The 24,599-nt window shown below is 36.4% G+C and overlaps 1 protein-coding gene across 2 annotated transcripts in view; it reads left to right on the top strand.

Moving 5' to 3' along the window:
• LOC131026844 (protein DEHYDRATION-INDUCED 19) overlaps window positions 1-18,922 on the top strand; it is a 62,643-nt gene extending 43,721 nt beyond the window's left edge. For both annotated transcript variants that reach the window (XM_059211807.1, XM_059211829.1), the window contains one exon: window positions 18,365-18,922. In XM_059211807.1, coding sequence (XP_059067790.1) covers window positions 18,365-18,479 — 115 coding nt within the window. In that variant the 3' untranslated portion in view covers window positions 18,480-18,922. The remainder of the gene's footprint in view (window positions 1-18,364) is intronic.
• Window positions 18,923-24,599: the final 5,677 nt, after the last annotated feature.

The raw sequence follows: 24,599 nt of genomic DNA, 5'->3' as shown, positions 1-24,599 counted from the left end.
CTTAAGCAACTTTTCTTGCAAGATTTTGAAATGTGGTTATCCCAACGGTTAGTTGGTTGATTGTATGCGTTGGAGGAGTTCCTTAGCATGATATAAGCCTAGAGGAACGATGCTTACTGGTTAGAGATGATATTGAATGAATTTCTTGTCTTCAAAGCAAACCGTTATTGTGATTTCCTGCATTTTTCTTGAGTTTTATGTTCTTGCATAATTCCCTGTGAATGGTGGGCATGAATTAAACATTTGGCAAGTTGTAACAGAGGTTCACCGTCCATTTGGAGTTGATCTGAGGTCTTGAAGCCTTCGGGTTTGGAAGAAACTGAATTTTCTATCCCACTGGACTGACAAAACCCTCAAAACCAAGGTTTGGATACAAACAGTGACACAAATCAACATCTCTCTATGGGATCAACCTGAAACCTGGGAGGATGTTGATTTGACCTGTATACTAGATGTTCCCGGTGGTTTTGGAGACAGGAAGTGTCATTTGTCTTTCCTAAGATGATGCCCTAGGCTTGACATCTCTCATGTGGCAAGCCTGTGCAGTAGGAAAAGAGGGTGGAAACCTTGAACAACAGATTGAAGGATGGTCAAACTTGGCATGAGAAGGACCCTTGAACAAGTGCAGACCCTTGGCAAGTGTTATCCTTTCATTCCTTTGTGGCTGGTGAAGCTTTTGAGAGCTTAAACCCCAATACCGGCTAGAAGAGGCTAAAAAGGGGTCAGTAGAGTTTGACCATCTGTACTTAAAACCCAGATGCAGAAGTTTGGAATCTTGTAGAATGCCCAAAAGGGTATTCGAATATCAAATTTATTCAGGGGGTTGTTCAGGTAGGTTGTGAGACAAATCAAGAAAAGTCCAAATGGAGGGCTAATTGCTTGTAGCCCTATTTCCTAGGTCCAAAAGGGGAAAAGATACAAAAGGCTAGTAAACACCCATCTAAGGGGTCAAGATCAGTGCAAATGCCATATAACACATGTAAACACTCACATAGGTTAGATTCCACCTTTTGAGTAAAGATCCTGTTGCTTGGGGTTTGGGGTTGTTAGGTGTCCTTGGTTGAAGGGTTGGAGCCTTAGGGGTAGGAGACTCCTTGCCAGTTGTGAGTCGTCTTGACTGAAGAGACCCTTGGGAAGGATCTAGGGAAAGCTCTAGAAACCTTGAGAAGGTTAAAGACATTGGTCCATTGGATGGTACCAATTGGAGACCCTTTTTGAGTAAAAACCAAGAAAGTGATATAACATCCCAAACCCTCTACATCAGATATGAAGACTACATTCAGAGAGGCCAAAGGATGGACTTCTGATGCCTTGGAGCGTGTTGACATACTTGTTGCAAGCCTAGTATCAGCATATGACTCCACCTCTTTCTTGTTAAGCAGAATTCAAAACATAACTAAAGCTTGGGAAGATGTTGAGGATATTTAAAACAGAATAATCCCACACTTAAAGGCCATCAAAGAGCTTTCTCAACAGGATTTGGTAGATGGAGAAGTTATTGACTCAGGAGACAAATATGATTTTAGCACTTGGTACTTTGCTTTGACAATCAGGGTTGAATCTTTGAGGAAATCCAAAGTTAAATGTTTGGAAATTGAAAAGATTGTCAGAGGTATTCAAGACGAGGTTTTCCTTGTAGCAGCCGAGATATTGCAGCAAGATGAAGTGCAAGAAAAACATTTACGTGCAGAGAATCCGAGGGCCAAAATTCAAAGAAACTTTTTCAAAGTTTCTGGACCGATTCTCAAGAATGATCTCACCAGGATTTCGAGATTCTTACTCATTGATGAGAACTTCCTAGCACAGGCGACTGACTAGGAAAACATTCCCGCCACATGTACTGATGACGTGGACATGGTTGATTACCAAATTGGTAGTTTGCCAAGTGTCACCATGGAGGAGGTTCGACCATTAGTGTCCAGATACACTGCATCTATTGAAAAGGAAATTGGATGCCCACCTCAGTGAAATTAGTAGCTATGCCACTTGTCTCCTTCTCTTTTGTTCAAACTTTTAGAGTTTTTGGAAACCCTAATTAGGGTTTTGATCTTTTAATCTGATCCCTTGATCCCTGTTCGATCTCGGCCATTCAAACTTTTTGTGTGCCTATATAAGGTTTCTTCCTCTCATTTGGAGAGTGTGAGGTTTTTGAAATATTGTTGCAAGGTCATTTTTAGATAATTCATTACTTTTGTGCTTTTTCTTAAGGCTTTGTAATCTCTATTATTTGAATGATTAGCAAGGTTTTCAATTTCTTCAACATCTTAATTAGATTTTATTTCATGTTGTTAGGATTGAATGAAAGATTTTGATAAGTGTTGATTCGTGGTGTATCTCCGCTCATACTTTTGATGAATAGATGGTTTTTATTCATTATGTAAAGTTAATTTGAGCTTTCCATTTTGTGTATGGTTAAACTTTCGATCATAAGCACATTCCTTGAAGATTGCATTCGCTTTGTGTAGTTGTCTTAAGTGAGGCGAAGCAAAGTGTGGTTTATTGAGTTCACCAAATCAATACCGTCTCTTGAGTTCATAGGAGTAGAGTAGACTTCTAAACCCTTATCCTTTTCATCCTTTTTGAAAGTCTTAATCCGAACATCCAAAAAGGAGAACAGAATCAATCGATAACCTGTCTAAATCCCAAAGTTGTGAACAATTCAAGCGTAAGTCCCTTTGTGTATTACTAGCATATCACAACGCCCATTGAGCTTATCCACACGTCAAGACCTAACAAAAGAAACCTTGGAATTGCCATATGATCTTCTAGCAATCTTAGCATGCACGGTGATTTTGTTCAAGAGAGGATAAATTATCTTTGGGTACTTTATTTTAATGTTCGGTATATGATAAAACGTACACCAACAACTTCACATGTTAAGTTCAGTCAAAAAATTTCAACCTTGCTCTAATACCAATGTTAGGCCTAGGAACGAAATGCAGAAACCATTGACAAATGAAATGCACAAAATTTGAACAATAAAAAGATATTCAATGAGATTTTAGTTTTTGTTGATTTCAAAATGAACATATTTTATATTTAACAATAGGAAAATGGATGTTATTTGGGTTCATCTACCTAAGCTTCCACTAGAATAATGGGATGAAAATATCTTCCAAGGTATAGTTAATGCTACTGGTCAATAGGTTGCCATTGACAATGTTACCAAATCTTGAAAAAGTTTATTTTTTGCTAGGTTTTGTGTTTGTGTTGAAATTGATAAGGTTTTGCTAAGTGGTATCAAGTTGCGCTCTAAGTTAGGTGTTTGATGTTGGAGTAAATAGGCTAATCACCTAGTGATTAATTACTCAAGTCCCCTACTACTTTATTACACTTGAACTAAACTTAGGAGTGCTTTTCTATTATTAGATTGAGCTATATTTAGGTCATGTTGTCTCAATTCATAAGATGGGGACACTTCTCACGATCTAACTTTATCCTCATCTAGGGTTTCATTTAGGGTTTTTCTTTTATAAGCATTCATTATTTTATATTGTAATCATCCCATTTAACCCAATTGTATTCAATTTAGTCTTGATATCAAATGCTTCTTTGGATCAATTGTCTTCTCAAGGTTGCATGAGCATATCAATGGATTTTTCTCTTCAGATGTGATAGGTGTTTTGGTTGCAAGTGATTGTGGCAGCTGTGGAGTTCACTATAACTCTAACTCTAACTTGGTATTAGAGCTCCAAATCTGTAGCTTCCTATCGAAATTTTGAGAGATCCGGCCTTGAGAAAAATCAACTCATCCTAGAACAAATTAGGCATCACTATTGGATCCGGAACAACCAAAAACTTGAAGAACACTTATTCAAACGTTGAAAAAGGATAAACTGAAATTTTGAAAAATAAAATTAAAAGCACATAGATCTGTTTACAAAGTTGTACGGATTCGTATGGATCTGCACACAAATACATACCCCTTTTTACTACATCATCATGTATGTGCATAGTTATAGGTACTTTTTCAAAAAAAATTCTTCTGGAAAATTTAAAAAACAAAAAAAAAGGCAAAAAAAAGTTTTTTCTAACAAGGGGTCATTGTTGAGAAATATGCAAGTTCTAATACCAAAGGTTGTGAACTTCAATCTCTATCCAATAAACCAATCAAAAGATGAGATACAAGGCTTGGACTGTTAATGCATGGTGGCTTCGGTAAGATAAATGATTGAATGAGAGATAAATAAAGTCTCTCATTCAATCATTTATCCTATCGATAAACTATTAGGAAAAACTTCAAGCTATTGTTCTTTCATTTGATGATCATTCTTCACTTGTATATGTTCAATCTACTTAGTTCGATCAATGCTCAAACTATCGATAATCATATCATAGCATAGTACACCGATTAATATCGGTTTGCATTATAACTGTGATCACCGATTATTATCGGGCTAACCATGTATCCCGATTTATATCCGTTGATTTATTAACAATAAACAAATGATGGTTATCGGGATTAACCGATTGTTATCGGGTGGCAAAGCATACACCGCTTGATATTGAACTATTAATTAAGCGATCACCAATTGGTATCGGTTAACAAGTTACGTAGACACCGATTGGCATTGGATAATAAATTGTGTAGACCCCGATTTGTATCGGGTAATAAGTTAAGTATGCACCAATTAGTATCGGGTTGTTGATTAAAGTATACACCAATTGGTAATTATAAGTCAAAGGGTGCGATCAAGTAATGTCTTGATCGGTCATGTCTAAAAGACATGACCAGTCAAGGCATTGCTTGATCCTCCCCTCTTGCATATATATCAATCGATATTTGTGAGAAGGACATCTAAATCAATAAATGCTCCTCTCACTTGCCATACAAAAGAAGATAATCAGATTTATCATATAAATAGATAATACATAGATCAAGAAAATATAAACTAGAATATATCTTGCATATTGAATTGAGAATTGAATATCATTTACATGGTATCAAAGCTATAGTTAAATCGAACCCAAGGCTGTTCAATTTTGTGGAAAATTCAAAACAAGCATATATTCACATCACAATTCTTCTAATGGCTAGCACTATCAGATTTGAAGATAGACTCGGAGGAGGTGATGACTTCTCAGCATGGAAGTTCAAAATTCAGATGATTCTAAAAGAAAATAAAGTCGAATCATTTGTAAAAACTGAAACTGCAGAACCTGAGACTGAACCTGACAAAACAACTTGGAGAGAGGGAAATGAAAAGGCCATCAAAATCATAGTTGATGGGGTGAGAAATAATATTATGCCCATCATAAGGAAACATGAAACAGCCTACAACATGTTCAAAGCACTTGAAGATGCATTTGAGATATCTAATGCCAGTAGAACCTTGGCTTTAAAAAGATAAATAAATCACATAGCCATGATCAAAGGAGAATCAGTCAATGCCTACTTCATGCGAATATCAGCCCTAAGGGATGAATTGGCAACCCTTGGATTTGAGATCCAAAGCAAAGAATTAACACTCATTGCTCTAGATGGGCTGCCTAGCATATGGGAAACATTCGTCCAAGGCATCAATGCAAGGGATGAATTTCCAAAATTTGATAGGCTAACGGCTGACTGTCTCCAAGAGGAATCAAGGCAAAATAAGAAAGGGATCAAGCAAAAGAATATAGATGAAGATTTCCAAGTTCTAAATACAAACTCAAACAAGAAAAGCAAGAAGAAACAATTTAGAAAGAGAAAGGGTCGTCATGGCAAGAACACCTTCAAGAAGGACCTTTCTCAAATTCAATGTTACAAATGTGACAAATTTGGGCACTATGTTGCCAAATGTCTAGAAAGAGCTAAGCAACAAGCCACATTTGCCAAAACAGGAAAATCTAAAAGGGAAGAGGACCCCGAGAAGTATGTACTCTATTCAGCACTCACAAACCAAGCATCAAACAAAGTTAACTCCTGGGTGATCGACAGTGGCTCATCCAGACACATTACAGGATTCAGAGAAGTGCTAGACTCCGTGAAAGAGGAGAATGATGAGGAAGTAACTATCAGAGATGACTCTACACATCCAGTCAAAGGAGTTGGAACCTGCACCATCAAACTAAAGTCAGGTGTATCATTACAACTTAAAGGAGTACTATATGTTCCAGGCATCAAGAGAAACCTAGTCTCAATATCAGCACTGGAGGACAATGGATACAGAGTGACCTTCATGGACAACAGAGTGTTGGCTTGGCCAAAAAATTCATCCATCAAGAAAGATAAAACTATTGGTCAAAGACAAGGCTACTTGTTTAATCTTTCTCATATGATTATCCTTAAGTATTGTGTGTTTAGGCAATACTGATATCACATGCTTAGGTGATATCCTGTCATCACAAGATTGACGTGATGGACATTTGTATCACATGTTTAGGTGATACTTCATATCATGTGATTAGGTGATATGATTTTCTAGAGAGTCAGATTGTGGAAAGAATACTAACCATCATTTGAATTGTGATGCTTGATATATTGTTTTCATTTATCTTACCTAGCTAAGAGGGAGTGTTAATGCATGATAGCTTCGGTAAGATAAATGATTGAATGAGAGATAAATGAAGTCTCTCATTCAATCATTTATCCTATCGATAAACTATTAGGAAAAACTTCAAGCTATTGTTCTTTCATTTGATGATCATTCTTCACTTGTATATGTTCAATCTACTTAGTTCAATCAATGCTCAACCTATCGATAATCATATCATAGCATAGTATACCGATTAATATCAGTTTGCATTATAATTGTGATCACCGATTATTATCGGGCTAACCATGTATCCCGATTTATATCGGTTGATTTATTAACAGTAAACAAATGATGGTTATCGGGATTAACCGATTGTTATCAGGTGGCAAAGCATACACCGCTTGGTATTGAACTTTTAATTAAGCGATCACCAATTGGTATCGGTTAACAAGTTACGTAGACACCGATTGGCATCGGATAATAAATTGCGTAGACCCTGATTTGTATCGGGTAATAAGTTAAGTATGCACTGATTAGTATTGGGCTGTTGATTAAAGTATACACCGATTGGTAATTATAAGTCAAAGGGTGCGATCAAGTAATGTCTTGATCGGTCATGTCTACCGGTCAAGGCATTGCTTGATCCTCCCCTCTTGCATATATATATCAATCAATATTTGTGAGAAGGACATCGAAATCAATAAATGCTCCTCTCGCCTGCCATACAAAAGAAGATAATCAGATTTATCATATAAATAGATAATACATAGATCAAGAAAATATAAACTAGAATATATCCTGCATATTGAATTGAGAATTGAACATCATTTACATGGAATACTACAACATGAAATTTTGAAACTTATATGCAAATATGAAATTAATTTTCCTTAATGTGGAAAAAACATGATTAGATCCTTGTTTGTGATGCTAAAAATCAGCCTATATATCATGCTTATTAACACCACTCTATATGTACTTATAACAAAAATAAACAAAGCATAACATCACCATAAGACAGCAGCAATGAGGCACAAATCAGCAACATAAGAGCATTACATAACACGAGATTTACATGGAGAAACCCTTGCAAGAAAAAACTCCAAGAATAGAGGTCAAGTATTCATTATCTATGAAACAAGATTACAATATGTCACACTTCCATCTGCCTCTTTGCCTCCAACATGGCAGCACCTATTTACCTATGAACAACCTCTTTCATGCCTCCCACCTATCCTTGTTCCTATATAGTAACTCTATATTCAACTTTACCTCATAATTTCTACATCCAAAGAGTTGTTTATATAGAATGACAAGAGCTCCAAAAAAACCAAACAAGGCATCCAAAGAAGGATCTTCATTGCAAACATCCTTAACCCTTAGATTACCTCCACGGAAGTTGAAAGGACACCGCTTTTGGCTCCAATACTTTCCCTTTTACTTGGCCACCCAAACATGGAAGATGAACATTACATAAAATGCAATGAATGATGGAATACCAAGAGACACTTGTTGCCTCTTCCAAGCACCCATCTGGAGAAGCCCAAAGGTCAGTCATTTGTCCACTTCCCATACCATTAACTATCCCATTCTAGGCATCCACATGTAGAGAAAACAATATTAAATAATTGTGTTCACAATCCATCTTTATCACTGCTAGTGGAACCCATCACCACTTATGAATGTATTACAAGTACACCCTAAGTGCCTTAGAACACTTTCCAAGGATGTTGGAACCATGCACTATGACATAGGATTTACAAGGTAGATGGCACCTTAATCCTAATAGTCATACCCTACTCAAATTCCCTACAGGTCAGGTCACATCATTAACTTTGGCAACCACGTAGCTCTCTCGACAATGCTGAAGCCCACTGTCGGTAATCAATTCACCGTACTGGACGCATCCTTACTCTAATCAGACAGCAGCCAGGTTCCCCATTCAACAACCAATCTCTCTAACAACCTTTACTTGTCACACGACAACCTCCAAAAAAAATTGGTGCCTTGCACACTAGTAAAAGAATATACCAGGTGTAAGGAGCATGTATTGGATTCCCCAACATCTAAGAATATTCCTTGAATCTTAAGAGAATATTTCAGAAACGACGACGTATAGGTAATATATCAAGCATCAAGCATATTCCAACAATTTTTTTTTTTTTGAGCAATAACCTTTTTGGCTGGCAAAGGGAGTATTTAACATCAATCATATGGCTGGCCTCTACTCCCCTCCTAGTCCCCATTTGGCTTGAAGGACTTTTTTTTTTTCTTTTTGGTCGTAACTTGGCCATACAATGTTAAAATTGGACAAACAAAATACTGTTGGAAAGTTGGTTCTAAGCACTTTCTAGTGGTGTGGGTCTCATAATCAGATTTTGCTATTGGTATAGTAAATCTCAATCAAATTCAAATCATCAATTTTTTCCTTTGAAGCTCACAACTTTTTGCCAGTATCTCCAATTTTCGCAAGTCTTCTGTCATTGGAAAGATATTTTAGAGCTCTTCAGTTCCATCCGTGAAATTTTTTCAGATGTAATGTCCCTTCTTGGGATGTTCCTATTCTTGCCCTAAAACTATAATTCCAACTTCAGGTAAGAATTGTTATATATTTATAAATTTAATTTTATCAAAACCAAAGACATTTCATTATAATATTCAACTTAAAATTCTAAGAGTAATTCAGAAGATAGAACTTATCTTGATTTTCTACAATAACTCTCCTTCAAACTGTTTTTTTGAAGATCAATAAATCATCGCACCATTAATATTAGGATCAATACATCATAGCATATTCCTTATAGTCAACCATATCAGAAATTGATTGGAAATGTTTGCCAACCACAATCTCAAGGATGGTTGTCCTTGTATTGCAAGAGCATGGAAGGATTTTAGATCGATTCCATCCCTCGATCCACCTTGGAGGGTGGCCATCCTCAATCAAGCCCAAGGGCACTCATTCACCTCCTATTCTATGAGCATGGTAGGACCTCCAATCCATCCATCTTGGGGTGGCATGCTTGATAAGAGGTATGAAGACTGCCCTCCTCAACAAGCCTAGGAGCACTCATTTGCCTCTCATCCCATGACCATGGTAGGACCTCCAATCCATCCATCTCAAGGTGGTGTACTTGATGAAGAATGGTCGATACTTCAACTCTCGTGAACTTAGAAGGCTACTGTCCTTCCTATTTGCAAGGCACTTCCTTAAATTCAAAACTATTTGCTCAAGGAGTTTTCTAGAGTATTGTCAATTGCTTGATTTCTCTTTATCATCATTTGTTGAAGGATTGATGAGCAGATGCTTAAATGATACTTAATGAATTGATGCTCGAATGATTTGATGATAAGTGATTGATGCTTGAATAGTTAATGTTTGTATGATGGATGTTTGCATAATGGATGTTTGCATGATGGATGTTTGAATGATTATATTAGACTAATTGAATTGATGGAAGAATTGATTGTTAGTTTGTTTGCTTGATTCCTTTATTTACAATTGATGATTGATGGATGATTGAATGATTTGATGATTTGAATTTACAACTGATGATTGATGGATGCTTGAATGATTTTATGATTTGATATATCAGTGAATGAATGTTAAATTCATAGAGTAATGAGTGATGATTGAGTGAATGTTGATTTGATGTATTGGTGAGTGATGATTGCAAGTGATCCTTGAATGCTTGGAATGATTTCTCCTTTATACTTTATTGGTGAAAGGGTCACCACCATTCATAAGAATTTAGTCGCCACCCTCTATTGCTGCCTTTTGACAACAATAAATTGTTTTCCAAATTGATCTCCCTTGGATATCTTCCTCAAATGAAACCTTCTCCCCTCTATATCTTCCAATGGAGGGAGAAGTCACAACTCTTCATCATGTCTGCCCTTTGCAAGAGTACAACCCTTCATAATTTCTGCCCTTTGAAAGAGTCACAACCTTATTTTCTTCTTATTCATTTCTTCTTCAATTAATCCTTTCTTGATTCACATGCTCCATTCTTTCTTCCTCCATTACCCCTTTCAAATGAACTCTTCTCCCTTTTATATCTCATGTTTGAGGGAGTCACAACTCTTCATTTCATGCCTTTTGACCATTCATTGAAGTTAATTAAATTTTAATTATATTATTTTTTATTTTTATTCTTTTATGTTTTAATTTTATTATTATTTAATATTTTTTATTATTAAATCCTATTTCAAAAAGGGGACATGACACTAAAATCTGCCCCAGGTACATTTTATTCATTTTTTTGTGATTTCACATTTTTTTCAATTACTTGGACATTTTGGCACCTCAAAAGGATATTTTTGGATGAGATGACTTCGTTAGATTTTCTTTACATGCATTGAGATCATTGGTATTTGATTTTTTTCTTTTGAGAAGGTATCATGGGTTTTTTTCTTCATCCTTTTTGTATTTATTTAGGCAAAGGATAATTATTGGTCTTGCCAAAAAGCATCTTGACACATCTCAGGTGACTTAATCTTTTACGTTATTTGTATGGACTCATATTTTAACTAGTCACGCTAAGGGGTAGATCATCTTGGGGCAACATCATTGAACATGTTGTAGGAGTGATTTGTTCTAGCATTGATCCTAAAACTGTGTTGTATTGAACATTGATTGTCCCCCACACATTTTGGACTCGACTTTGGGAGATCCATGGAGACTCTCATATCTCTCCATTCCAAGAGGATCCTTCTGTAGATTGTCTTAGTCTCCTTGCAGATGTAGATTGCATACCCTTTGATGATGATACTTTAAAAGAGCTTAAGTATATCAAAGATCTTGCGTTTCCCGATGGTTTAGAGGCTTGTCTCCTTGTTCCTACTCTTCACATTGAGATTCAATATTCATCTTCTATTGTTCCTGATCAGATTGGCATTGCTACATCTATGACCCTTATTGATTCAGTGCAACGGTTTATTCATCTTCTTCTAGACATATCTATAAGGAAGTTAAAGTAGCGAGACAACTTCCTACACTATTCTTGATAGAAGGGTAATGCAAAACTTTTACAAATCTTTACAACATTTACAAAAACTTAACAAAATAAACATAAATAGAATGCATGCCACAACACAGTGATTTACATGGAGAAAACCCTTTTGGGAGAAAAAACCCACACTCCAAAAGCCGTCCAATATATTATTCAGAAATGAACAACAAATTACAATATACTTGCAGAGGAAGCTCCTCACAGGAGTATCACCATTGAAGATTCAAAGACAACTCAACAACTATCATACTCTCAAAATACATCACAATGCATAGTCATAATACAATGCCCTCACAAAATAGGGTTGCCTTCTAGGGCGAACAAAGCGCACAAAATATCCATCGTTAAATCTATGGCCTAATGATAAACAGTCAAAATTCACAATGATAAATTACAAATAAAATTTGGTTTCGACCAAGCCCACAAGGGGGGTACCCCCTGCACTCACATATCAACAGTAACCTTTCATATCTTGCAAACATATCATCCTTGTTTGTGGAGTCTCAAATTGTAGATTTGAAGGATTATTTTGAGGATATTCATATCCTCTTTTGCCACATCATCACTATTAGCCCACCATTCTCGTTGTGTTTGGAGCTTGTTCTACATCAATCTTCACAAATTCTGGATTGACGTCATCTCATTCTGACATGTGGACATTTGAGTAGATTCTAGAGGCACACATCATTTGAATTAGGATTCCCTATTGTTCCATCTCATGGGAATGGCTTCTCCAACCACTAGTGGATCTATTCTTTCGCCAAGTGTTCATCATTGGCACAAGAGCTTCTTATTTATAGGGGGTCATATCCTCATTTTCTCTCTCCTATAGGGGGGACATCTATTGTACTTGTGTGAGAAAAGTAGTCCTATGAAGTCACTTCAAGTCCTATCCTTCTTTTGTTAAATTTAAGCAATCAGATGTTAATCTTAAATAATCAGGTTATAACAGAACAGTAACAGCAATAAAACACAAAACAAGACACACCAATACGTTGGGAAAACCTCCCTCTTGGAGGTGAAAAACCCAGCCACAAAGTACAATATGTATTATCTCAAATGTAGGCAATTACAAGGCAAGTGTGCTTATCTCAGATTGCTGTTCAACTAGCAAGATAGCAGATCTGAATTCCTCTTTATATGATAATGGAGATTGCAGCCCTTATCATCAGCATCAAAATCGCTCAAGGCAAGTCTTCATTAGCTTCGCAAGATCTTGATAGCATCACCTAACAGCCAGCCTTCACACAATGGATGAGGAGCAAGTTCGCACAAGAGAGAGAGAGAGAGAGAGAGAGAGAGAGATCACCAAATGTTGAAGAGCAGATTACATGTGTCGACCGCCTAAAGAATGATTCACCTTGTAGATTAATTGATTCATTATGCCATGCAAATGACTTGCTTATATACTTGACTTGTGTTGTCAAGTCTCAAGTCGACCTGCCTTGTTAATTTAATAATAATATTATGTATACCGTCCAAATAGGTCTTGACCTATTAAGGCGTTATTGCTTGATTGCCTTTATCACACGCTACATGAGTTTGGGCCCAGCCCAATTACATAATCGCTCAAAATACATATTGGGCCTACCCTATCTATAAGTTACATTCAATATAGGACCACAAGTTACATCGCCCAATTAGGGTCAGACCAAATTACAAGTTACATTTATAGGGCCTGTCCTATCCACAAGTTACATTATATATAGGTCTTGCCCAAGCAAGACATTATTACAAGTTACATGTATTTGGGCCCAGCCCTAAGTTCGATCTACATAATAGATAATACATGTGTATTTTAATTGTCATTGACAACATTAAAATACAATAGATAGGTATCCGAGCTAGCTACCATTTCAGCATCTTTCACTAGTGCATTTATTTCTTTTTCTCTCTTTTGGAGAGTTTTTCCCATTTGGTTTTCTCCTTTTCTCAAGTTATGAAAGATTTCATTTGTTTGTATATGGGTACCTCATTAGGCCTTGTAACTTAGGACTCATCCTATGCATTCATCATTTGTTTTTTAGTTTCTCCCTAATTTGATCTTAAGGGGGGATTTTGGAGTAAGCTAATCATCTAGTAATTAATTAATCATCAATTCATTACTTAGGTCCCCTATTAGTTTATTACACTTAAGCTAATATTAGGAGTGCTTTTGTATTATTAGATTGAGCTACATTTAGGTCATCTCAATTCATAAGATAAGGACACTTGTCATGATCTAACTTAATCCTCACCTAGGATTTTGTCTAGGGTTTTGCTTTTATACGCATTCATTATTGTACATTGCAATCCTCCAATTCAAGCTAATCTTAGGAGTGCTTTTCTATTATTATATTGAGCTATATTTAGGTCATATTGTCTCAATTCATAAGGACACTTGTTATGACCTAACTTAATCCTCACCTAGGGTTTTGTCTAGGGTTTTTCTTTTATAGTATTATACGCATTCATTATTGTACATTGCAATCCTCCAATTCAATCCAATTGTATTCAAGTCAACACCAATATCAAATTCTTCTTGGATCAATCATTTTCTCAAGGTTGCATGAGCATATCAACGGCTTTTTCTCTTTAGATATGATAGGTGTTTTGGTTGCAGGTGATTTTTGGGAGTTGTGGGGTTCACTATCAACTCTAATATGGGAGCAATAAATTCTTTGTGAGTCATTTTTGCTGTTCAAAGGATACCCTAGTATGAGGAGTAAAGGATTGGTTTCAGATACCCTTGGGTTTTCCTCTTTGGACAAATTGCCTGTTGCGTTGTGTCATCAATCTCTGGCCTTAGGAGTGGCACTAGATACCTTAGAGAAGGACCTCACTGATGTGAGTTGTGGTTCCCTACGAAAGGTAAAAAGTATTCTTGTTGCTGATCTTTCAACTAAGACTTCTCCTAAAATTGTTAGGTCATTCCATCTTGGCCCTGATTCTCTCCAAAGCCCTTCGGTGAGGTTCAGTTTCAAGCCATCTTGAATGTTAGTTCGTCCTTTGTTGTAGGTTTTGGGTTCCTTCCAAAACCCGTTCATGATTCTTCACTCCAATCAAAAGCATTTGTTGTTCCTTGCTGGCTTTGTTTTCCTTTGTTGGCATTTTGTTGGGTTTAGTCTCTCTTCTTGTGGGATTGCTTTGTTTACCTTATTGGCTACTTTATATTTGGGTCCAAGCCCTTACCATGTTTATCTTAATCAATACAATAGGAAAATGATTGTTCAAATCATCTTCTAGATGATTGAACAACTTCTAGTGTAGCTAGAAAATATTAAATATTAAATTTTATCCTACCAATCCTAGGATTATGTACATTATTGTTACAACCTCTATGTAGCAAGAGCTATTGAGCCAATGGAAGGAGGTGGTGGATCACAGTTAGTGTGTTTCCTTAGCCATTTAAGAGATCTTGGTCTTTAGGAATTTGCTTCCACCATGTAATGGATCATTCTTCATTTTGTTCCTCCTTAGGCTACATGTCATTCTTCGTAAGAGATATAGTGAAATTCAAATGAGAGACCTTGCCATTGTTTGGTCAATATTAGTCACCCTTGTCACATGGTTGAGAAGTAAAAGAAGGAACACGGGTTTGCTAGGACCGTCCGTGTTCTCTATGTTGAGGAAAGCCATGACCATGGTCCTAGTAAAGTCATTGCAATTTCAATGACATCTACATCCTTGGGGAGGAGATGGGTCCCTATGAGAAGGGGAAGGTGGCACATGTGAAACTATAAGAAACATTAGCCTAATTTTCAATAAGAGTATGCAAGTGGGCAACTTCTAGGACCCAGCCTTGTTAGCTTGCATCTGAATCTGCAAAAGAACATTAGAAGAAGTCATAGACTTAGTAATGGAGGAAAAATGAGAGCCAATGAACACTTCTAAAAAAGAGTTGAGTTTCCATCTTTCCAAATAATAAATAGAATCTTCAGTTTGAAAGATTGCCAAATTGGGGTGAACTTAACCAGTTTTTTGGCCACTCACCTAGAAGAATCATGTGGAATATAAGATGTAGCTGTTTTATTTTGTGATGATAATTTCAAGATGCAAAGCAAAAATCAATTCCCAAAATGATCATTCAAAATATGCATGGATCCCCAAAATGGTCACTGGAGATATACAGGGGAGATTGTGAAATCGCATCATTTAAAACAAATATATAGTACATAGATCAAGTAAATTGACAGTGGTGACTGATAATATTCCAATGGCCACAATATATGATAATTAGAAATATGCATGGATCCCCAAAATGATCACTCAGGATATGCATGAGAGAATGTGAAGCTCACATCATTTAAACAAATATATAGAACATAAATTTAATAAATTGATAGTGATGAAAATAATATTCCAATGGTACAATGTAAAAAATGAAGTCAAGCATAGATGGAACATGAAAACGCTCTAGCAAGAAAAAGTTTTGTGATTTAATGGAAACTCCATGAAGGAGAACAGTATGTCTTCATACTTCTTTTAATGTGGATAGATTATCTTCATACTACTGTTAATGTGCACACTATGTTGCAGCACCATGCTTGTGAAACGGAAGAGTTTATGAGGCAAAAGAGAAATATTAAAGCTAAAAACATAACCTATGGAAGGTTCAGGAAGAGGTAATTAATCTGTTGTTGGGTCCACAGAAACTGTTGATCACATGAAGCAAAATGGTTCTCATTACAAATTTTCACACAAAATTCCTCTTGACTATGATAAATAGAAAACATATAACAGGAGACATAAGATAATATATTCCTGAGTGTTGTTCAAGAATCATGATCTGAGACAGTTGTAGAAGAAAGCAGGGATAAACATGACTGTTTGAGATGTTCAAAGGGCTTTCTGGAACCAGAATTTATAGATAACTTCTATGAGAGTGGACATTAACTAGGATGTACACCCAAAACACTATGTAGAGGTTGACAATAAATGAACATTGCAGTGTATAGGCACAGAGTACTGAAACTTTGGGTCTTACACAAGATGTAAAATCTGTTAATAGTTTGTGCAATCTTCTTAAACTGCCATGGAAATGCATGAAAATTAGCATAGCGTGAGCTTAGCTTCCAAATCATTATAGAATCACACCAACAGACACTCAAATCTAAAGCCTAGATCAGAGTGATATCCAAAGATTGCTTAGACAAAGTAGTTTATGCAATTATGTGAGTTTTTAAGTAGTCATAAAGCTGTATGTATTTTTTTGTTCAAAAATGAGCATCTAAAAGATAGACCATTCTTACCTTACCATTATCAGTTGCAGCTAGTTGAAAATATACTGACAATCTTTGCCATGAGAACTAATTGACCATCCTTGCTAGGTAAATATAAAGTAATCTGATTCTGTGCATTGCAGAATCGGATGACAGAAGTACTGAATATTAGTCTTGAGGGAATAAAAATAAGCCCCTCAATTTCTAGATCTTGTGATGTCCCTTGAATCATTTCACTAACAAGGAATAAATGACAAAAAATTTTGGCTGCGCAAAAAAGAGATTTGTCCTTTATTTGGGAAGTGTAGACCTAATAAAATGTACCTATAGTTAATGGAAATCTCAAAAGATTAATAGGACATTTCTATCATATATTGACAATCACAAAGACATAGATATTCAATTTTTTTGCCTTTGCTGCAGCCTTACTTGACTTTAACTGGTTCTAGTGCTGACCTGGAATTTGATGAATGATATATTCATGCCGTTTGAACCTATTTTCCACTTCTTTTGTCCTTGGATTCCAAAACTGAAGGCAAAAAATAAAAGTATGTCCTTCATTCAATACTTATGCAGACTTGTCTACTGATCAGGTTTCAGAGCTAACCCTGCTATTCCTGAACATACCTTATTTTGAAGTCTCCATCTCAATGAAGTCGAAATAATTTCATGTATCAGGCAGCTGAATACAACTTGGAAATCCTTTGTGAAAAATGAAAAGCCAGCAAATATTGTTTATAAATTATAAGTGAAGTTATATTGAATACATATTTCATGCACGTTGAAGTCTTTCGGGCCCATATATATTTCCAGTCAAGGTCATATATGTCAATTTTCTGCTAATTAATCCCCTTCAATCATTACTGTGAGCCAACAAAGGATTTAAATTTCAGTCTCCTTTATAGAGTGTATCCCATTTTCCATTGAATCAGAGCCCTTTGTTTAAAGTAGTTGCAACAATTAGTCCTTAAATTAACAATAATTATCATGATCCTTGTACTCAAAATGACTAGTATGAACCATCTCGACTTAATCGGCTTTGTCCTTCAAAAACCGCAAAAGCTGGAGCTACTTTTTGCAGGAAACATGGCATCCCTGGTGTAGATAACTCAGTGTATAGATTTGATGTCACGCCCATAGCTAGGGATATATTGGTTGTATAAATCATCTGCATTTCATGTCATTAATATCATGGGAGTTCTTAAAAGTTAAAAAGATCTTCATGTCAAGAACTGAATTTATACTTCATTTTCCATATAGAGAATTTAAAGCTGGACAAAACAACTAATTATGATAATTGTATGAAGGTGGATTGTCCAGAATGGGAGGACATTGGTCACAGAATTCCTTAACATTTATACAGTCCCTGTCATATTTTGCTCGGGGAAACTGGTCTGGAGATGAACCCTTTATGCTTGTTTAATTTAGGAAACTGTTTTATTATATAAAAACTAGCTAGTACATCTCTTTCATTATGCTGAGTTTGTATCTTAAAACATTTTTGTGTGGAAATGAAGCGCTGTCATTATGCTGAGTTTGTATCTTAAAACATTTTTGTGTGGAAATGAAGCTTTGATTTTTAACTTTTTATGGTTTAGTCGTCAATGTAATGCCATTTAAGTTCTGCTTCTAATCTATAATTTGAGTTATCACCTACAATCAACTTATGGCTTGCTCGTCTATCTTATTGATGCAGTTCCGAATCCTCTCACACTCTCCAAAATCAGGAACAAACAACTGATGAGCTATCAGGAAAAGTCAATTTTGTGCAGCATCTGGTTCTATCAACCATTCTAGGTGATGAGTTCTAGCTTTGACAGACGTGTTTTCCAATTGAATTATTGAGCTCTCTTCTGGACATTGTAAGCACATCTTATACCTGTTGAGAAAGTTGTGACAAGAAGCTAGAATGCATTGATTTATTAGTTGACTATGATTCACTAATGCAAGAGACCCTCGGTTGGATAAATTCATACTGCATGGCTACTGGAATTCTAGGATTTAAAACTTCACAAACTGCTTGCTCTGTATCATGGAAGTTCTGCCATCTACGAGAAGTTCCCAATGTGGAGTTAACTACTCCAGCATGTATCTATTTCCTGTAATTTTGAGCATACAAGGCTTTGAAATATCAACACTGCAAAAACTGGAATAAGATACATTTTAGTTTTGCTTTCCCTTTATGCTACCGATGAGCATTTTCAATGTCATGGATTCAATTGATGAAGTTGTATGAATGTTTTTGTATCTAGCTTATGAGGCCTCCGTTTGGCTTATCTCTCACTGTTTAAGCATTAGAATCATAGGAATTAAAATTTCCAAAAGCCGTGTGATCTCATTAAAAAGTTCTAGATCTAATAGAACTCGACCAAGTTTACTCAGCAGCTGGGAAAGTAGTTATTGCTTGTTCTTTTTGCCGTTTGGCATTAAAACTTTTCATTTGTTAGCAGTGCTAAAATTACAATGTAATGATTTTTTATTTCTTCTGCGTCATGGTATAAGTAGTAAATCCTTAGCGTGATCAAATAGGTTTACTTGACAAAGAAATAAGATTCTTTTCACATCTGCAATTATGAGGGTTTTACTTTCCATTTTTAATCTTTGCAAGAGCTGTTTAACAATTTTGATTCTTCCACCTTTGCTACATTATTAACTTGGGATGATGTGACATGTAATCATGGAAACATGGAGACACATCCTCTGCCCTTTTGCAGGTGACCCATACTGAGGATGTGGGGATGCCTTTGTTAGAACATAATGTCTTTAGGGATCACATCCTTATAACATTTATATATAGTGTTCTAATATAAGGTTATAAACAACCTTTTATATTAAATGCTTTATAAACATATCTCATTTGAAATAATTATAATCTAATAACTATTAGATTATTAATTAATTATGAGTCAGGGTTATTGAAAAAGTGTGACTACCAAAGCCACCCTTCCTCCTATATTTAAGGAGGTTCTCTCTCATTTGAGAGTTGTGTGAATTTGGAGATTTGTGGTGAGTTACATCACTATGCACAAGAGGTATTATTGGCCATGTGGAAGTATTGGAGGAGTATCCTCATGTTCATGTTTATTTTATGATAGACTATATTTGTAAGAGTTTTAATTAAATGATGCTTTATGAGGTTTTTTACCCGAAAGGGTTTTCCCATGTATATCTTGTGTAATTTGTACAATTATGCATCTATGTTTCTCATTTCATTTACTTTATGATCTTGTTTATAATGACTAGTATCCTAAGATCCTAATTTCTAACAGCCTTGGAAACATCCCCTAACTCTGAATACTTAGGAAATATCCTGGCTACAGCTCAGAAACAACAAGAAACTTTTGGGATGGACGGGGATGTCTTTGTCGTCCCAGGGATGGCCAGCTTCACCCCTGGCAAAGATTAAAAAAAAGCACATTCCTCTGATAAAACAATAAAGTATTAAGATTGCTAGAGGTAAGAGTATGCAACAGGTGAGAGTATGCAACAGTACCAAAATTCGTGAAGGCATTAAAAGGTCAATGCTGAGAAATCATGGGTTAACATGGGAATAGGTGCATAAAAACTAGTGAAGCAAAGCACAAATCTACACCATATATATGATATGCAGTAGGGAGAACACATTTTTACAGTGTGATGCATAGGAAATAAAGTTGCAAAGTCAAAGACTATATGCGTGCTTGTAGGCATGGCTCTCTGTAGTTAAGGAATACCAAAGACTGTTTAGTGCAAAGATACGATACAAAGGGTGCAAAAAAAAAACCCAAATTAATTCAATTTATGGTTCATGTGACAGATTGCAGGTTTTAAATTTTTCAAAGAAGCCATGGAATAATCCAAGAAGCACAGTATATGGGATTAATTTAATAATGGTTTAATATATTACTATTCATAGATTAGTACATGGGACAATCTGGGGTTGTTGATGGTCATGGAGAATGACACAGGAGAATAATACATGTAGGAATCACTTTCAGCTTGTCTGTGTAACAGTTGGTAGTTGTGTCCAGGAGCTGCAACTGATTTCAAGTTATAATCATGCATCATGGTTTTTCATGTGTGATTCTGGATAAAAAATACAGATTTGGAAGTGATTAAATCCAAACCCTTGATGGCACAAGTTTGGAGATTTGCTATTAGTAGGTTTGCGACGGTGAGCAAGCAGGCAGGCAGGAGATAGTAGCAGGCGACAGTGAGTAAGCAGGCAGGCAAGCGATGGTGTTTTGCTATGGGGGACAGGGTCTTCTGAGCGGGATTCACAGCTAGGGTTGCACAGATCACGACGACCTTGGATCCAACAGGGAGGGTCCCAGCTCCAACAAACAATGAAATAATCTGCAGTTTTCAATGCGTTTGCTGGACCTAGGCGGACAAGGTGTGACAAAACCTATCCCCGTCTTTTTCTTCTCTCCCATTTCCAGGCATTTATTTTACTTTCTTTCAAAATGGGGTAAATGGACTGGCATAAAACATCTTTAACATTACACAAAACAACATATGGAAACCGACACATAACAATACTTTAACATTGCACAAAACAACATGGGGCTCGACCAGGGTGAGGCAGAGGGCAATTTAATAGTGGTATGTCAGGAACCTGATATGAAGGGGTCCCATTTTTCAACAGGAAAACAATTTTTTATACCATCCGGAGGCAATGATAGGGGTTGATTTCAATAGTAATCTCCAAGCTCAATGGATGAGCTCAATGTTAAACTTCTTTTGCCAAGAAGGATGGGAACATTCTGAAACTCGACCTGTAGCACCTCAACGTTTGGCTAATTTTGAGGGTTTAACAGGGTCTTGAGAATCTATCATGGCAGATTTTCTCCAAAAACAAGCAAGCAATGCAGATGAAAGACTTATATTGATAAATGCAAAATAGTACAAAGGTATTTTAAGGCGTAGACAGATTCGGAAGTTACAGGAAACACATAAGAGACGTTTTGCAACAATTCTATCAAGAGTGAACAATTTAAATCACCAAATCGGTGTGGTGCAATTAGGGCATAAAGGGAACGAAACAGAGGGGATACAAGTACAAGCAAAAATAAAGGAGAACACCAAATCAAATTTGTTCCAAGCAGAAGTAGACATATCAAGCAAAGATGACGGCATGGAAGATAAACAAGGCAAAAAAAAAAATTACAGCCCAACAACCACACCACTATTGTGGTCTTCTATATTATATGTGGAGGAACTCATGGATGTAAAAAAGACGCTTGAGACACTAGAAGCGAGGAATTGGGAAGAGGAGAACAAAGTATATGAAGCAATAGAATACACAAGCAAAATAGAGAGAGTAAACAAAAGTCTTAAAGAGAAAATCTCAAACATGCAGATCAAAATGGAAGGAGGACAGCAAGAGTTGGACACCATAAAACAAGAACTAGAACAATGGAAATTACATAAGGATAAGGGATCGGAATTGATAGAATGAGAGGAGGCTATCCAAATGAAGGAAATTCAATTGGCCTTAGCTAACTTGGAAACTAAAGAGTCTAAATTAAGAGAGCAGATAGAAGAGGCCAAATCCTAGTCTCAAGTTGTTAGCAGATCAGCAAACAAACAAAAGGGAATTATTGAGCAGCAAATCAAAATACAAATAAAGGAAGAACAAGACATGTGCGGTAAGGCAGCAAATATCATTATCAAAGGGTTGAAAGACTTTGGAGTAAAAGAGAGAACCAACATGCTAATAAGAGACTTTCTTCGTAATAAGTTGGAGTGGACGGGGGGTATTTAGCAAGTTAATAGGATAGGAAAGGAGATAAATGGAGGACAAGATAGGCATATAAGAGTTACACTGAGAAGTATAGAGGATAAGAATATGATCCTTAAAAATAGAAGACTACTTAGAGGTTCACATTTCTATTTGGATGAGGATCTGAGTTTTGCACAGCAGGATGAACAAAGAAAGGAGTGGGATAAAGTAAAAACAACGAAAAATGAGGGAAAGTGGGCATGGCTGCAGAATGGGAAAGCTCAAATCAGGGAGCATTTCTCGAGTAAGAAATAGGAAATAGGTGCCCCACAGGACTGCTTAAGTGTAGTGAGTTGGAACTGCAGAGGCTATCCATGGAGAAGAGGTCCTGGGGTGGGGCCCATAGCTGAGGGGGAAGATATTATCATTTTTGTCGAAACACATGAACATGACGGCTGCAAGGTCCCAGATTTCGAAGGTTACAAGAAATTTTTAGTGTGGAACAAAGGGAACGGGACAGGTAAAGGACATGGCAGAGTCACAGTGCTTATAAATGAGAAGTGGTATGGAATTGTAAAAGTTGAAAAAGAGGACCCAAACAAACAATACATTTGGCTGCAAATAACAATGAATGAGATAATTTTCAGGTTGATTGCGTCTTACTTCGCTCCTAAGAACGCCAAGTTTTATAAAAAGGCAGAATTTAGACAATGAAGACCCATAGACATCTCTAAAAAAGGACATCTCCTTATTCAACACCTTAGGAGACATAATGCTAATAGGAGACTTCAATACAAGGACAGCCAATAACCAATCTTTCATTTGAGCAGCGGTGAGAAAGGAGAAAATAATCCTTTTTGGTTGGAAGAAGGGAGGGAGCAATTTTGGGAAAGAGCTTCAAAGGATAATAATGGGGATGTCTCGCACTTTGGGGCAGAATTGTTGGGGATGTGCAATTTGTTTGGTATGGTTATTTGCAACAGAATGAGGAGTTGCCCTACTTCAGGGTATATCACTTGCAAAACCTATAATGGTCAAAGTGTGGTAGATTACGTTATTTGCTCGCAAAACCTTATATCTAGAGTGTTGGAGTTTGACATTGGAGAATGCCCCATAGAAATGAAATTCGATCATATGCCTCTTTTTGTTAAGTTAGACTTTGCACCAAGCAGCCCACAAAATGAACAGCTTCCTCACATGCAAAAGAGAACAGCTACTAAAGGTAAAATCCTCATAAATCAGGAAAACAAGGACATCTTTAATGTTGTTCTTGAGCAGCAATTTCATGAAATAAATAATATTGTGGTTGATGAAAGAGTCGCTAAGGAGAGGGACCATGTCCATAGCAGTTTACTGATCCCTATAATCCACAAGGCTTTGAGAGCATGTAAAAGGACTTGCAATAAGAAAAGGGCCACAAATACCTTCCAACAAATCCATGGTATGATGAAGAATGTAAGGTAGCTAAAGGATCTTTAAAGGAGCCAGCTCTGAGCAAAGAAAACAAGAAGAAGTATGCAAAATTGATTCAAGCAAAAAAAAAAATGTAAACGCAAGAAGGAAAGAGTTAATCTATCTTGGTAAACACAATCCCAAAGATTTTTGGAAGGAGCTACAACAAAGGAGAAAGAAAACTGATAGAGAAAGTATTCTTATAATTGATAGAGAAAGGAGATAATTGCATCACTCTTCGACATTTGATAGAGAAAATATGGGACAATCAAGGGGAAGAAGCATATTGTTGTTTTGTGGACTTAAAGAAAGCCTTTGACACGGTGCCTAGAGACAAGCTATGGAATAGAATGGAAGAATTGGGTGTTCCTGACATGTATAGAGCTGCAGTGCATAGACTTTATGAGAAAGTTGGAGGTAAAATCAAAACTAGTGATGGAATGTCGGAGTGTTTTGGTAGCAATATTGGCGCTAAACAGGGATGCCCTATATCCCCGACTTTATTCGGTACACTTCGATAAATTAGAAACATGGTTAAACAAAACGGAGGGAGAAGGTGTCCAACTTGCAGGCTATGTGGTGAAATTACTTCTATACGCCGATGGTCTTATCCTAATTTCTAAAACAACTCATGGGCTCATAGAGCACTTGAAAGCGCTAGAGAACTTTTGTCAGGAGGTACGGATGTAGGTGAACATTACCAAAACCAAGATCATGATTTTCTCTTTAAAGAGGAAAGAAAAACAAATTACCTTCCTTTTTGATGGCAGCGCGT

Source organism: Cryptomeria japonica, chromosome 1 (assembly GCF_030272615.1).
Source record: "Cryptomeria japonica chromosome 1, Sugi_1.0, whole genome shotgun sequence".
Lineage (NCBI taxonomy): Eukaryota > Viridiplantae > Streptophyta > Pinopsida > Cupressales > Cupressaceae > Cryptomeria > Cryptomeria japonica.
The sequence above is the reverse complement of the archived record's forward strand: the minus strand, read 5'-3'. Positions and strand labels throughout refer to the sequence as shown.